Consider the following 13,051-nt stretch of genomic DNA (forward strand, 5'->3'; position numbering starts at 1 on the left):
ATCACAACCATATAAGAGAAATACGAATCCAAGTAACTTTTTAACAGTATTTTGACTTTATACTATAAATCTAAAGGCAAAGTAACTGCAAATAAACCTTGAACTTTACTAGGTAGGCTTATTGTTTGGTAGTATAGTGGGATAATTATTCAGAAATCAAGCAAGTGAATATATATTTTTATATTTATATATATTTGCAAATGAATAAACATATTGATGTATTTGGCAGCCAAGGTTCTTACTGTGGGACTATGGAATTTGAGATGGGGAAAGGAAAGAACCTTATGACTGATTGAAATTGGAGGGATCATTTTAAACATAGATTTAAAATAGATCAGATATTTTCTAGCTCTAACCTCTGAAAGGGCCTAGAAGCAGGAGCATCTCAGGAGAATGAGCACAGCTAGTCTAGATATTGATTTCAAAGTAACAGTTCCCAGTTCAAGGAACCAGGACTCCTTGGGAGAAATGGCCAATTCCCAGGCTAGAGCAGAGAAAGCGTAATAAGATGAGCCTGGAATAATCTGTGCCAGAAAGCAAGTGAAGAAATGTGCGGACTTATCAGGACACAAGAACCAGGCTGATGCAATCTCCACCGGTCAAAATCAGAAACAAAAAGAATAATGAGACAAGAGAGCCATGAAGGAGCCTTCTGACGTGCTAGCAATGTTCTAGTCACCTAGGTGGTGATTATACAGATGGGTTCATGCGCAACATTCACCAAGCGACACACATAAGATCTGTGTACTTTACTTCATATAAATTATACCTCAACCAAATATTTTAAGAAGGATGACAGTAATGGATAAAACAAACTGAACTAAAAAACAATCTGAGACCATACTGACCCTAAAAATTGTAAATAGGAATTTAGGAACGAAGGGCCTTCTGCCTACTCTCAAATGGCTCTGCAATAATAATATGTGTATTTAGAAAGATCTAAAACAAATGTGGTGAAATATTAAAAATTATAAGCCTAGGTGAAGAGCACACGAGTTCATTGTACTATTCTTTTATTGTTCGGTAGGTTTGAAATTTTTTCAAAATTGAGGTTAAAAACAGAAAGACCTAAAAAATAAAATAAAATAAAATAAAATAAAATAAAATAAAATACCAAGATCTCATTTAATCACTTTGGGAGAATGGGATATAGTTTCCTCTAGTAACCTAAAGCTGCTGATTAATGAAATATTAGCTTTAAAAAAAGGTTTCTGTAAAAAAATCTAAAATGTGTTACCCTGATGCCCAGGCAGGCAGCACTTTACACCAATTAAACTGGAATCTGTAGGCCTGAAGCCCAGGCATAAGTACTTTTTAAAGCTCCCCAAGGGGTTCTATTGTGAAGCTGAGACTGAGCACCACTGCCCTAGGTATGGCTTCTACCCAGTGGGACCAGCAATGGATACTCTTCACTTTTCCTTCCTGTAGCACTTTGGAACATGGAAGACAACCATCTTCCCCTTTAATCTTCTCTCTTCAGTGTGCAACATATATTTCTAATTCCTTTAAGTGTTCTGCTGGTCTCTGAATTATGGTAAAACACACCCAAAATTCAATTCCCAGGGCACATGTACTCCAAGAGACATGTATAAGAATGTCCATAGCAGCAAGATTCATAATATCCCCAAAATGGAATCATCCCAAAAGTCCACCAACAGAAAGTGGATAAATCGTCAATATATTCATGTAATGGTATACTATACAGTGATGACAACTACAGCTACACCAAATACTGATGAATCTCACCAACAGTGTTAAGAAAAAGAAGCCAGACATAAAACTACATAGGATTCCATTTATGTAATGTTCAAATGCAGGCAAAACTAAACTCCATTATTAGAAGTCAGAATGCTAGGTATCTGTGGGAAGAAAGGAAGGAGGAGTGATTGGGAGGGGTCTAAAGAATTGTCGTTACTGAATGGCGGTTTTCAGATGTTTGCTTTGTGTTAACTTAAAAGCTATGTAATCATCTTGGATATTTTCCTGTACATATGATATACTTCACAATTTAAAATATGTTTAAAATATTACCGGGAGGCCCAAGACAAAGGATATGAAAATTCATTATAATCCTACAGAGCTTCACCTCCAGAGCGGAAATTCACCTGCTGCTGCCATCCAACCCTTTCATTCCTCTCTCAGCTCTGGAAACAAAGCATCTGGGTTCAATGCCAGCTCAGCCTCTCACTAGCTGTATGACCTTGGGTGCCTGCTTCCTCATCTATAAAATGAAAACAATGGTACCTCCTACTGAGTGGCTGTGAGGGCTGAAGGAGTTAGGTAATAGAAAGTGCTTAGGAACACAGCCTGGGATATAGGAAGCACTCCATAAAGAGTAGCGGCAGCTGCTCCTTTCCTATCGGGCCGCAGGGTCTCTCTGCTGATGTGCAAGGGAGAAGCTGGGGTCTTTCCAAGAAGGGAAACTTTCAGGAGAAGGAAAAAAGAAGAAAAATCCTCTTGGAGCTCCTAAGTAAGGGAAAATACAGACTTTTGCCATCAGTCAGATGTCCATTCTGGCTCTCGCCAAGGGCCCGGGGAAAAGAGGGGAACAACAATTAGACAGGAGTATTCACCACTAAAAAAGATTTTTATTACAAAACAAATTCTAATAAAATCAGGCCTGGTCTTCAACCCCACCTCTGGGTCGAGGCCCCTAGGATGTAGCAGGCTGGGGGAAACGGGATGGTGGGCACTGAAAGAACGGAGCAGGCTGGCCTCCCCTCGACAGTTTCAGCTGCTGCCTCCTCTTAGAAAGGTCTAGAAGAGCTCTTCCAAAGCCCTTTGAGAGAGGCACCATCCTTCCCGCCAGGAAGGACCACTGCTGGCCTCAGACCCTAGCAATGACGCACTGCAGGATCCAGGAGGTCTCGCTGACTCTCAGCAGAGGCCACCCAGGGTCACTCAGCCTGGGCGATGGCGTAGGAGAGCAGCCACAGAAGCAGGGGGCCCAGAATGAGGACAGCAAGCCAGACGGCAAAGCTGGCCAGGATGAAGTTCCGGGCCCGGGCCCCCCAGTGCACTGCCTCCTCGAACCGGCCTGCCTTATGCCGCTCTTCCGCCTGTGGGGGCAGGTTTTTGGTTAGGTTCTCCCCCTGCTTCTGCCCCAAAGTGCCCACTGCCCCACACCAATCCTCCATCCTTGTCATGGCTCAAAACCTGACACCCCAACCCCCTGCCCTCCCTCTCCAGTGTCTAGTTCTCATGCCTCATCTGCAAAGTAAGGTTCCCACTCAGCTCTGGGTACTTTTCTGAGTAGCCGTTGTTAGCTCACAAGATCACATATGGGAAAAGTACCTTCCAATCCTTTTATCCCCCATCCTTTCCTACTCATCCCACATTCATTCAGAATTTGGAATCCTTGGCAAGAAACCGTGAGCTATCTTAGAGTATTTCCCTCCTGTCCAGCCAAACAACACTCCCTTCTCATTAGCTCAATGGGCCTCATCGCTTTCATTATTAAGGATTCTTTTAATGCTTTTGACCTGACGAAACCAGAAATTCTCATGATGATAAGAATACAGTTTCTGATCGTTAAAATAACAACCAGGGTTGAGAAAATTCCAGCATGATATTTAAGTTAGCCTGTGTGGCCTTTCAAAAGGTATACGTGCAGTTTTGGTTAGGTGGTTGGAAATGGTGGAGTCCTCTCAAACACCCCACAGCTTCTTCCCGACTGCTACAGACTGCTCTAATCGCTGCTCAACTGCCTCTTCCGAGCCATCCTCCATATAGGCCTTGAAACACAAACCTGACCGTGTCACTCTTCTCTGCAAAAACTCTTGAAAGTACTCCTCAGTACTTTCAAGATAAAGTTTAAACTCCAAGCACAGCATTGGGAGGCCCTTGGGAATCTGGGCCCTCTGGCTTCATCTGTCACCATTTCTTACTGGTCCAGTCATGCGGAACTAATAGTCCAGGCGTTTGTACACACTGCTCCCTTTACCTGGAATGTCCTTTCACCCTTAGTCACTCATTCTTTAAGGTTACTTTCCCGTCACCTACTCTACATATGCACGTATGTAATCACACATACATATCCCTCCCTAGCTTCCAGAATACCTTGTGTTTCCTCCATCACCATACTGATGAGCGACATTCCATTAATTACCCATTTTCACAGTTCTTTCATTAGACTGTGGGCCCTTTGAGGGCAGGAATCATATCTTATTCTCATTTCTGACACCAGGCCAAGAGCCAAGCTCTGATAAGTACTTAGTAGCTGTGTGATCAATGTGGACAGATCAAATGCACTAAACCATTGCCTAACTACACCCACCCCCCTGCTCCCACAGGAATTGCATTCCTCACCTTGATGGCAAACACAAGGGCCACGACTCCCAGGCAAGAGCAGCCACAGATAATGCTAGTAGCTGCCAAGTAGCGGAGGCGGAGCCAGCAGCAGCGGATGGGGGATGGAGAATGAGCAGCTTCCATGTTGCTCACCAAGGTGTCCACTGCCTTCTCCTCGTCCTCCATCACCTGTGGGCGATAGTCAAGGTACTCGTAAGCCCAACAACTGAGCCATTGGTCTCGCACGATCAGACTCCACCCCTCTCTCTGATGTGTCCTGGTGACCTAGCCCAACTCTCAGGAATGCTGCCTTACTGGGGAATTCCTCTCATGACTCATAGACCAAGAGAGGAAATGTGCGGCCAGAATCCTTTTTTCTCAGCCTAAGATCCTGAGTCTTTAAAGGCAAGCCGGCATGAATACAGCATTATCTGTATTACTTAACTGTTTTGACAAGTAGGGAAAAACAAAATGACAGGTGCACACTGACAAGCAGGAGAAACACCGAACCTCAAAAGCTGCTAGGAATCATACCACACAAATCAGTGATTTTTAAACTGTATTTCAGATGGCCTTAAAATTCTCTCAAGTCCCTCAGAAGCTGCCCCTGAATATTGAGGGATCACAGAAAGGCACCCTAAGCCCTGATACCCCACTTCAAACAGAACAGCCATTTCATGTGAAAACACAGTGGATGAAAACAGGGGTGGGGGAAAGGACCCAACTAAGCTCTCTGCATAGTTGAGGAAGCTGAACATCAGAAAAATGCTACCTCCCCAAATTGGGCCTCCTTTGCTATGCTGACTCCCTGCCACCTCTTCTCTCCATTTGAACCCAGGCCACACAATATATTCAGATTAACACTATGACCTCATAACCCACACAGAAACCTGCATAATGATGCCCTACTTAATCATTTCTCATCTCCCTAACTTCTCAAGTCCTCTGAGCTGTGGCATCAAACGACCTTTCCACCCTCCTCTCCATCCATCCCACTACATCCTACACAAAATGGCGCCATTTGCAGTTCTCTGACACAAGCAACAAAGGATAGAGTGAAAGGAGGCAAGATAAGCAGAGCACAGACTCTCTGCCACAATGCTGCAGGAGAGTGGGGACGAGGCAAGAACTGATGAGGTAAACACAGATACAGCCATTAGGGGGAGAATGCAAGGAGAGGGTCCAGGGAGTTGAGACCAAAGAAAATGTAAAAACGAACAGGGGCTCTTACCTGGCTATAGGCCTCGAGGGACTGTGAGTTTCGGCTCCTGCCTCAGGTTTGATTTGGCTTGGGTGGAGATGGAGCTGACTCAGGTCTCCAAGCCAAGCCCAGGGGTGGGGTTGGGTGGCCAGCCACCACCCAAAAGGCCCCAGGAGCTCAGAAGGGGGTGTGGCTGACTCAAACTAGTTTGGCTAGATGGAGGAAAGCAAAGGGGGGGGGGGGTGGAACAACTGGAGGTAGGATGCCTGCCCTCTGGAAAAGGTGTGAAAGCATCTGAGCAAGAGGGGTAAAAGCAGGGAAAAGTCTGAGGCATCAGAGCGCTCTGAGGGAAAGTCCAGGAACTAAGGGAATAGGAAGAGAGAAAAAGTATGAGTTGGAGTGACTTAAAACTGAAACTTTAGAGAAAGGTACCCTACCAGATCAGATTTGCCAATCTTTTCTCCTCTTGGGTGATTTCTGCCTCAAAGACACATAATTCAGGGTTAGAGATCAGGTACTAGGGTTTTGGCAAGAACAAGAGAGAGGAAAACGATGCCCAAGTTCCCACCCAACCCTCCACCAGACCAGAAAATCAGAAGCTTCCTTACGCGGATGCTCATACAGAAACTAAGTTTATTATTTTTTTCTTCTTAAAAAAAAAAGAAAAAAAAAAAAACTCATGGTAGAGAGAAGCCCCTCCCCCTTCCCCTAAGGGTGGGGGGCTGTGAAAGATAGCTGGGGAATCAAGTACAAGGGGGTGGGGACAGAGACTATCTTGCCACCCTTAACACTGCCCAGCCATGTGGGGTGGAAGGGAAGGGGGTATGTGAAGAGCCCCGTTTCCATGACAACCAGTTGCCTACCCCCTACTTTGGTGGAAAGAAGGGAGAAGGCCCCTATGTCTCCTTGGAGGCTTTCCCCCTCAAGACTTCAAGTAGTGGTTAACAGAGTCAGGCCTGGTTGTGGAGGGAGAGGGGCCGTGGCGGAAAGCCTAGGTGGAGGGGCAGCCCACTCACGTCTTGGCTTTGCGGCCTCTGTGACTAATGGTAGGGCCAGCCAGGTGGGGAGGGGCACTGCTGCGCAGGATGCGCTGGTCCCCTTGGTTGGTGGCCCCACCAAGTCGGCGGGGGCCAGGCCGGCGACGTGGGGTCCCATCCCCTTCCTCCTCCTCACCTGACGCTTCAGCCTCGGACTCCTCTACTGAACCCTCAGGTCCCAGGGGACTTGGGGGCTGTAGGCGGCCCCGCTTTGCGAGCCCAGGACCCCCAGCAACTGGGGCCCCTGCCCGTTTGCGAGGCACCTTCTCAGTCTCTAGTGGGGGTACTAGAGACCCTGGACGCAGCCGGGTCGAGCGCAGTTTTGGAGCTAACGAGACCACGGGAGGTGTCAATTCTAACCCGCCTGGTCCACTATCTGCTAAATCCAGGTCATCCTGAATTACAGCCACCACCATGGACCCTTCACTCTTTCGTCCCCGCATTCCCTCTGCTTCAAGCCGCAAGCGGGCCAGGCGGGTGAGGGGGCGGCTTCCGTCCTCATCAGAGGAACTACCCTCACTCTCCCCCTGGCCCTGGGGTTGCCGCCGCCTCCCCAATCCACAGCTCTCAAGAACAGAAGAGCTGTCACGGTCCAAGACAGGGAGCTGGCTGGGCCGAGGTGATGGTGGATTCTTGGGAGGTCGGCCCCGCTTCCGCTTGGGTGGGGATGTTGAAATGGTGAGATTGGTGACAGTGTTGGCGACAGTAGCAGTGGGACAGGCTAGGAGTGGTGGGAGTGGTGGCAGGGGAGGTGGTAGCGGGAGTGGCTGTGTCCGGCTCTCTAAGTTGCCATCCCCTGGAGAGGAAATGGTCCCAGGAATGGGCAAATCTCGTGCCTTAGGGGGCCGCCCACGCCTTCTTTTCTCCACAGGTGATAGGATGATGGGCTCGGGTCTGTGAATTGGCTGGGGTCCAAGAGGCTGGGGCCCAGGACTAAGCTGGGGTCCCAGGACAGGCTCCGCAACAATAAGGGTCTCAGCCCCAGGGACTGGTTCAGCCCCATTGGTTTTTCCCTTACAGGTGGATGAAGGTACCTCATCCACCCCTCGCCCAGCATCTGCTGGAGACCTGTTCTTCTTGGGGGGCCTCCCCCTCCGACGTTTCACAGCTGGAGGGGTGATGGCAAGCAGTGCCCCTTCTCCATTCTCTGGGCTGCCCCCACCAGTCACCCCCAGCTCAATGCGACGGCGAGCTATGAAGGGTTGCTGGGTTGGGGTGGGCAGTGTGGATGGGGGAGCAGCTTCACAGGGCCCACTGGTGGGAGGTGAGGATTCTGGCCCCGACATGCTGCGGGCAGATGGGCTTCCCGGGCTGGCACCAGTCTCAGAGACCCCAGGCACTAGGGTGCTGGCAGTTCCCCGCTGCTGTCGCCGTCGCCTCACCAGCTCCTTCTCCTCAACCACAGTCACCAGCCGTCCCGGCAGCTTGCGGAGCACTTTGGGGCCTGGAGGCTGCCCTGGCCGACCAGCCCCCTGACCCCTAATTTCTACATCAGCACTGGTGCGACGCCGAGGGGGCCGGGCAGGTGAAGGACTCTCAGGTGAGGAGGTGGCGGAGGATGACGTTGATGGGGCTGCAACTTCTGCTGAAACAAGTTCCTGTGGCTTCTCTGGGCTGGAGGTTGGGGTCTGGGCCTCCACCAGCTCTTCTGAGCTCTTGTCAGCCTCCAGTGGCTCCGGAAGTAGCTCATCAGATGCTGCTGAAGGTGGGAGATCCAGCCCATTGCTCTCACTCAGACATGAGGGCACCTCCTCACCATCAGGCAGCACTGGGAGGATGGTCCCCTCAGCAGGCTCTGGCACTTCCTGCTCTTGACCGTTGGGGACGCTGTCAGCCTCCAGGGTTGGGCTAGGTGCAGAAGAGGCGAGAGAAAGGTTCTTCTCTGATATAGGCAGGATCTCAACAGCAACCGGCAACAGATCCTTAGGGGGCACAAGAGTAAGCGGGGAAGTCTCGGAACTGGCCATATCAGCCAGCTCCGGGGACTCGGTGGATGCCAATGCTTGTGCACACAGCTCTGTCTCAGGCCCCAAGCCCAAGGGGAGGTTGGTGACTGGGGGGGAGACGGGCACAGAAGGTAGACCAAGCAGGAGAGGGGAGGAAGGAGTTGAGAGAGAGGTCTGGGTGGGAGGTGGGGTATGAGCTGGTGGAGGGGTACAGGCAGGAGGAGGGGTACAGGCAGAAGAACAAGAGGGAGGAATCTGTGAAGGAGGAAGTGGGGGAGAAGGCAAGATATGAACAGGAAGCATGGTTATTGGATTTGGGGCTGAAATGGGGATCGGGGCAGGGATTGGAACAGGGATTGGGGCAGGAATTACAGCAGGAGCTGAAGCTGGAGTGGGTCGAGGCCTAGGTGCTGGCCGGGGAACTCTCTCCCTGGCAGGGCTGCAGCGTGGGGGTGTGGAAGTGCTGCGGGTATGATGGGTGGATGTGACAGGAGTGTGGTTTGCCCCTTGAGTCTCAGCCCGGGCTCCACGAAGACGCTCACTGACGCGAGTCCCTGGCCTTTCAGGGGCCTTGGCCTTCTTACTGCGCCGGTGACTGCCTCCACCAGTCCCACAGGAAACCTCATCCCCAGCCCCTGGCCCCTCCTCCTCCTCTTGGGGTAGGCGGAACACCTCCTCCTTGGCTTGGTCCAGGTCCTTGCGGGCAGCTTCCACTTGTTCCTACCAACAAGAGAGCCCAAACGGTGGGTGGTCAGAGGGAGGCAAGGAGGGTGGGGAGTAGGTAGAAAGCATCCACTTCTCACTTCCATCCCCACCCCCTAGAAATACTCACTTCTGCCTGCTTGAGCTCCTCTCGGCTCACCTCCTCCAGTGAAGCTTCCAGGAATTTCATGGCATAGCGCTCAATGGGGGTCAGCTGTGGGAAGGAGCAGTGGCGATGAACACAGGGACTTGGTAACCAGGGCCCATCACCCTTATTTTCACCAGAGAAAATAGGAGGAGGATCACAAGGTCCAGGAGAAGAAACTGTGAAGGCTAAGGTTGAGAACTAGTGGGTCTAACACTGACCTGTTCTACAAGGGCAGCAATTTCCTGCTCAGCTCGGGACATCTCTTCATCCTCAGCCCCAGGCCGGCTGGCCTCCTCTCCCTCACCAGCAGGAAACCCATCATTCTCATTGAATTCTGCAAGCTCAGCCACCTGTTCAGCCTTGGCTTGAGTGGCTGCACGGATATCCTCTTCATCCTCTGCCCGACACAGTGCCTGCAAAGGTATGGGGAAGAAAAACGAGGAGAATTAAAGAATTCCACATCCTGTGGTTCTTTTTTTTTTTTTTTTAAGATTTTATTTATCTATTTGAGAGAGAAAGCGAGAGAGCGAGCGTGTGCGCGCACAAGCCAGGGGAAAGGCAGAGGGAGAAGCAGATTCCCCACTGAGCAGGGAGCCCAACACGGGGCTCGATCCCAGGACCCTGGGATCATGACTTCAGCCAAAGGCAGACGCTTAACCATCCGAGCCACCGAGCTGCCCCCTGTGGTTTGATTCTGACAAAAATCTGAGGCCACGTTTATACCAAACCAGGTATATAACTGAACTCAACTGTCTTCTGAGCCCTCAAAGTTATCAAAGCAATGCAGTATTCCACACAGATATCACTTGGAAGACCCCCAATAAGCAAGTAACTGTTTTAGAAATCTCTAGTTCTGCTTCCTCTTCCATTCAAGTCAGCCTTAGATCTCCTTAAAAGAGCAGTCCCAGAAAGCTTTAAATACAAAAAAATCCCTAATTCTTTTTTGCACTGAGATAACCTCTTGACAAGAGACTAAGCCCATCTGATTTTTCCCCTGTGATCAATATTCAGAAAGCTCATACCAAAGTCACCAAAGGATGCAACCTAAGAGTGTGCTCAGCAATGAGGGGCAGCACCCGGTAGGAAAAACCCCTCCATGGTACTGTACCCTGTAGTTCCCAACACCTACTTCTGAAAAAATACAAATGCCCAGCCTTTGTCCCCCAAAATCACAATTTAGTAGATTCTCAGATGGGGTTCCAGGAATCGATCTTTTTTTTTTTTTTTTTAAATTCATTTGACAGAGAGAGAGAGACAGCCAGCGAGAGAGTGAACACAAGCAGGGGGAGTGGGAAAGGAAGAAGCAGGCTCCCAGGAGCCTGACGTGGGGCTTGATCCCAGAACGCCAGGATCACGCCCTGAACCGAAGGCAGACGCTTAACGACTGAGCCACCCAGGCACCCTGGAATCAATCCTTTAAAAAGCTCTCCAAGGGTATCTGGCTGGCTCAGTCAGTAGAGAATGTGACTCTTAATCTCAAGGTCGTGAGTTCGTGGAGCCCCATGCCGGGTGTGGAACCTATTTAAAAAAATAAAAATAAAAAGCCAAAAGCCTCCCCAAGTGATTCTATTATGCATCAATCAGTGTTTAGAAAACGAGAGGCTACACCCCATACAAAGCACTTCTACATCCACTATTCCATCTCATCCTCAGTTACTTCCTTCCCATCAGCAGCTCAGAAAAGTGGAAAGTAAGACTCCAGGCACAGAAGATTAAGCAGACTTGCCCTAACTAACACAATTAGTAAGAAGTACTGTGAGAATTCAAACCTGTAACTGAGGATTCCAAATCCTGTCTTTCTTCCATGAAATCTTATGAACCAATAAGCAATCTACTCACAACTATTAAAGGCCAACAGTCATCCGGGAAGCAGCAGACACATTCTTTCCCCCTGGACAACACACACCGTAACTACCAGCTCTACTCTAGAGATTATCTGCTAGTTTTTCACCTGTTCCAGGATATGGGTCTGCTTGTTGGCCACAGTCTCTTCCTCCTCTTCAAGGGCAGAGGGTGCAGATGAGCCAGATGGCTCTTCCAGGGGCATATCAAACAGCTCTCGGATGGTCTGCTTTGGAGAGAACAGACGGAAGTGTCAGAGCCAATGGAATGCTGGGCCCAAGTCTACTATGAGATAACAGCTCTTAGAAATAATCAGAAATGTCACTAGTTGAAGAGGCAGATCTGTGAAGACCAAAGCAACTTCATTTTTTTTTTTTTAATTTATTCATTTATCTTAGAAACAGAAAGAGAGAGAGCACACACACTCGAGGGGAGGGGCACATGAAGAGAATCTTTCAAGCAGACAACTGCTGAGCATGGAGCCCAATGTGGGGCTCAATCCCAAGAGATCACGGCCTGAGCCAAAACCAAGAGTGGACGCTTAACCGACAGAGCCACCCAGGCGCACCAGCATCCACTTTAATAAGCAGGAGCAACCCCTACGGGCACAGCAGTTCTCTCCGGCATAGACTGGAAGATCTTAGTACCTGTTTAAAATAGGCTGTGGTGAAGTTGCCTCCCTCAATAGCCATGTCTCCCAACATTCTCTTCTGATTTGCCTTTTTTAGGATGTTCTCCTCCACTGTCCGTTCACTGATAAGTCTAAGGAGTGATGAAGGCCATGTGTAAAAAGCCAAATACATTAATAAAACCCTATCAGTAAAGAGGATGCAAGGTGAGGGAAGACTAGGTAATACCTGTAGATGTGGACATCTCGGGTCTGGCCAATTCGGTGACAGCGATCCTGGGCCTGAGCATCCATGGTGGGATTCCAGTCGCTGTCATAAAAAACAACAGTGTCTGCTCCTGTCAGATTCACACCCACACCCCCACTCCGAGTTGAAAGGATGAAGCAGAATATGCGTTTGTCTGCATTGAATCGTTCCATCAAAGCCTAGAGAGGAAGAAAAAAGACAGTATCAGGAGACATATCCTCCAAAACAGACCCGAGGGGCTTAGTGGGGCCCCTTCTGGGACCCTGAGGTCTGGAAAATGCAGACAGTGGCTGAGGTGAGCCTCAAAGGGCTGCAGATGCCCAGGTTACCTGTCTCTGTTCAACTCTAGTAGACCCATCCAAACGCAAGTAGAGGTGGCCATGGTAGGTGAGAAACTGTTCCAATACATCCAGCATCCGGGTCATCTGGGTGAATATGAGCACCCGGTGGCCCTCCGCCTTGAGCTGTCTCAACAGCACTGCCAATGTTTGCAACTTTCCTGAAGAAAAATGATGGGTACAGGGACCTTGTTATAAGCTGGAACAGGGAACACTTAGCACTGAAAGACCGTGGTTGAAAAACAATAAAAGCTTTAGGCGAGGGTTTCAATTAGCCTAGGAGATCAAAAATATTCAACTTTAGGGGCACCTGGGTGGCTCAGTGTCTCACTCTTGGTTTTGGCTCAGGTCATGATCTCAGGGTCATGAGACTGAGCCCTGTGTTGGGCTCCACAATCAGCAGAGTCTGTTTCAGATTCTCTCTCCCTGTTCTTCCTCATCCCACCCCCATACACATGCTCTCTAAAATAAATTAATTAAATATTAAAAAAAATATTTAACTTTATTTTCTTTTCTCATGGGATCCACCTCTTCAGTCTGCTCCTGTCTTGGATCTATCTTCTGTGTCTAACCATGAGTAGGATAACATATAGATCCTCAGGGGAAAAAAGGGAACCCTCAATGGTGTAGGAGCAGGAAGGAAATCCTTAAGAACTACACTGAGCTATGTCA

At 49.2% G+C, this 13,051-nt stretch overlaps 2 protein-coding genes across 6 annotated transcripts in view; both read right to left on the reverse strand.

Annotated features, from left to right (window-relative positions):
• Positions 1-2,568: 2,568 nt before the first annotated feature.
• On the reverse strand, positions 2,569-5,956 carry TMEM265 (transmembrane protein 265). 2 transcript variants are annotated; one of them, XM_045786034.2, is made up of 3 exons: positions 5,522-5,956; positions 4,309-4,479; positions 2,569-3,059 (listed from the first exon to the last, which is right to left on the reverse strand). In XM_045786034.2, the coding sequence occupies exons 2-3, from the start codon at positions 4,474-4,476 to the stop codon at positions 2,898-2,900; spliced, it is 330 nt and encodes a 109-aa protein (XP_045641990.1). In that variant the 5' UTR covers positions 4,477-4,479; positions 5,522-5,956; the 3' UTR covers positions 2,569-2,897. The 2 variants fall into 2 exon arrangements, with proteins under 2 accessions (XP_045641990.1, XP_045641991.1); XM_045786035.2 differs by lacking the exon at positions 5,522-5,956 and having other exon boundaries at positions 4,309-5,515.
• Positions 5,957-6,106: 150 nt separating this feature from the next.
• Positions 6,107-13,051, reverse strand: part of SRCAP (Snf2 related CREBBP activator protein) — a 32,830-nt gene continuing 25,885 nt past the window's right edge. For all 4 annotated transcript variants that reach the window (XM_045786019.2, XM_045786017.2, XM_045786020.2 and 1 more), the window contains 7 exons: positions 12,371-12,540; positions 12,024-12,220; positions 11,814-11,928; positions 11,276-11,395; positions 9,543-9,737; positions 9,307-9,390; positions 6,107-9,194 (listed from right to left, as the gene is read on the reverse strand). In XM_045786019.2, coding sequence (XP_045641975.2) covers positions 6,504-9,194; positions 9,307-9,390; positions 9,543-9,737; positions 11,276-11,395; positions 11,814-11,928; positions 12,024-12,220; positions 12,371-12,540 — 3,572 coding nt within the window. In that variant the 3' untranslated portion in view covers positions 6,107-6,503. The remainder of the gene's footprint in view (positions 9,195-9,306; positions 9,391-9,542; positions 9,738-11,275; positions 11,396-11,813; positions 11,929-12,023; positions 12,221-12,370; positions 12,541-13,051) is intronic.

Source organism: Ursus americanus, chromosome 2 (genome assembly GCF_024610735.1).
Source record: "Ursus americanus isolate L20-20 chromosome 2, mUrsAme1.1.p, whole genome shotgun sequence".
Lineage (NCBI taxonomy): Eukaryota > Metazoa > Chordata > Mammalia > Carnivora > Ursidae > Ursus > Ursus americanus.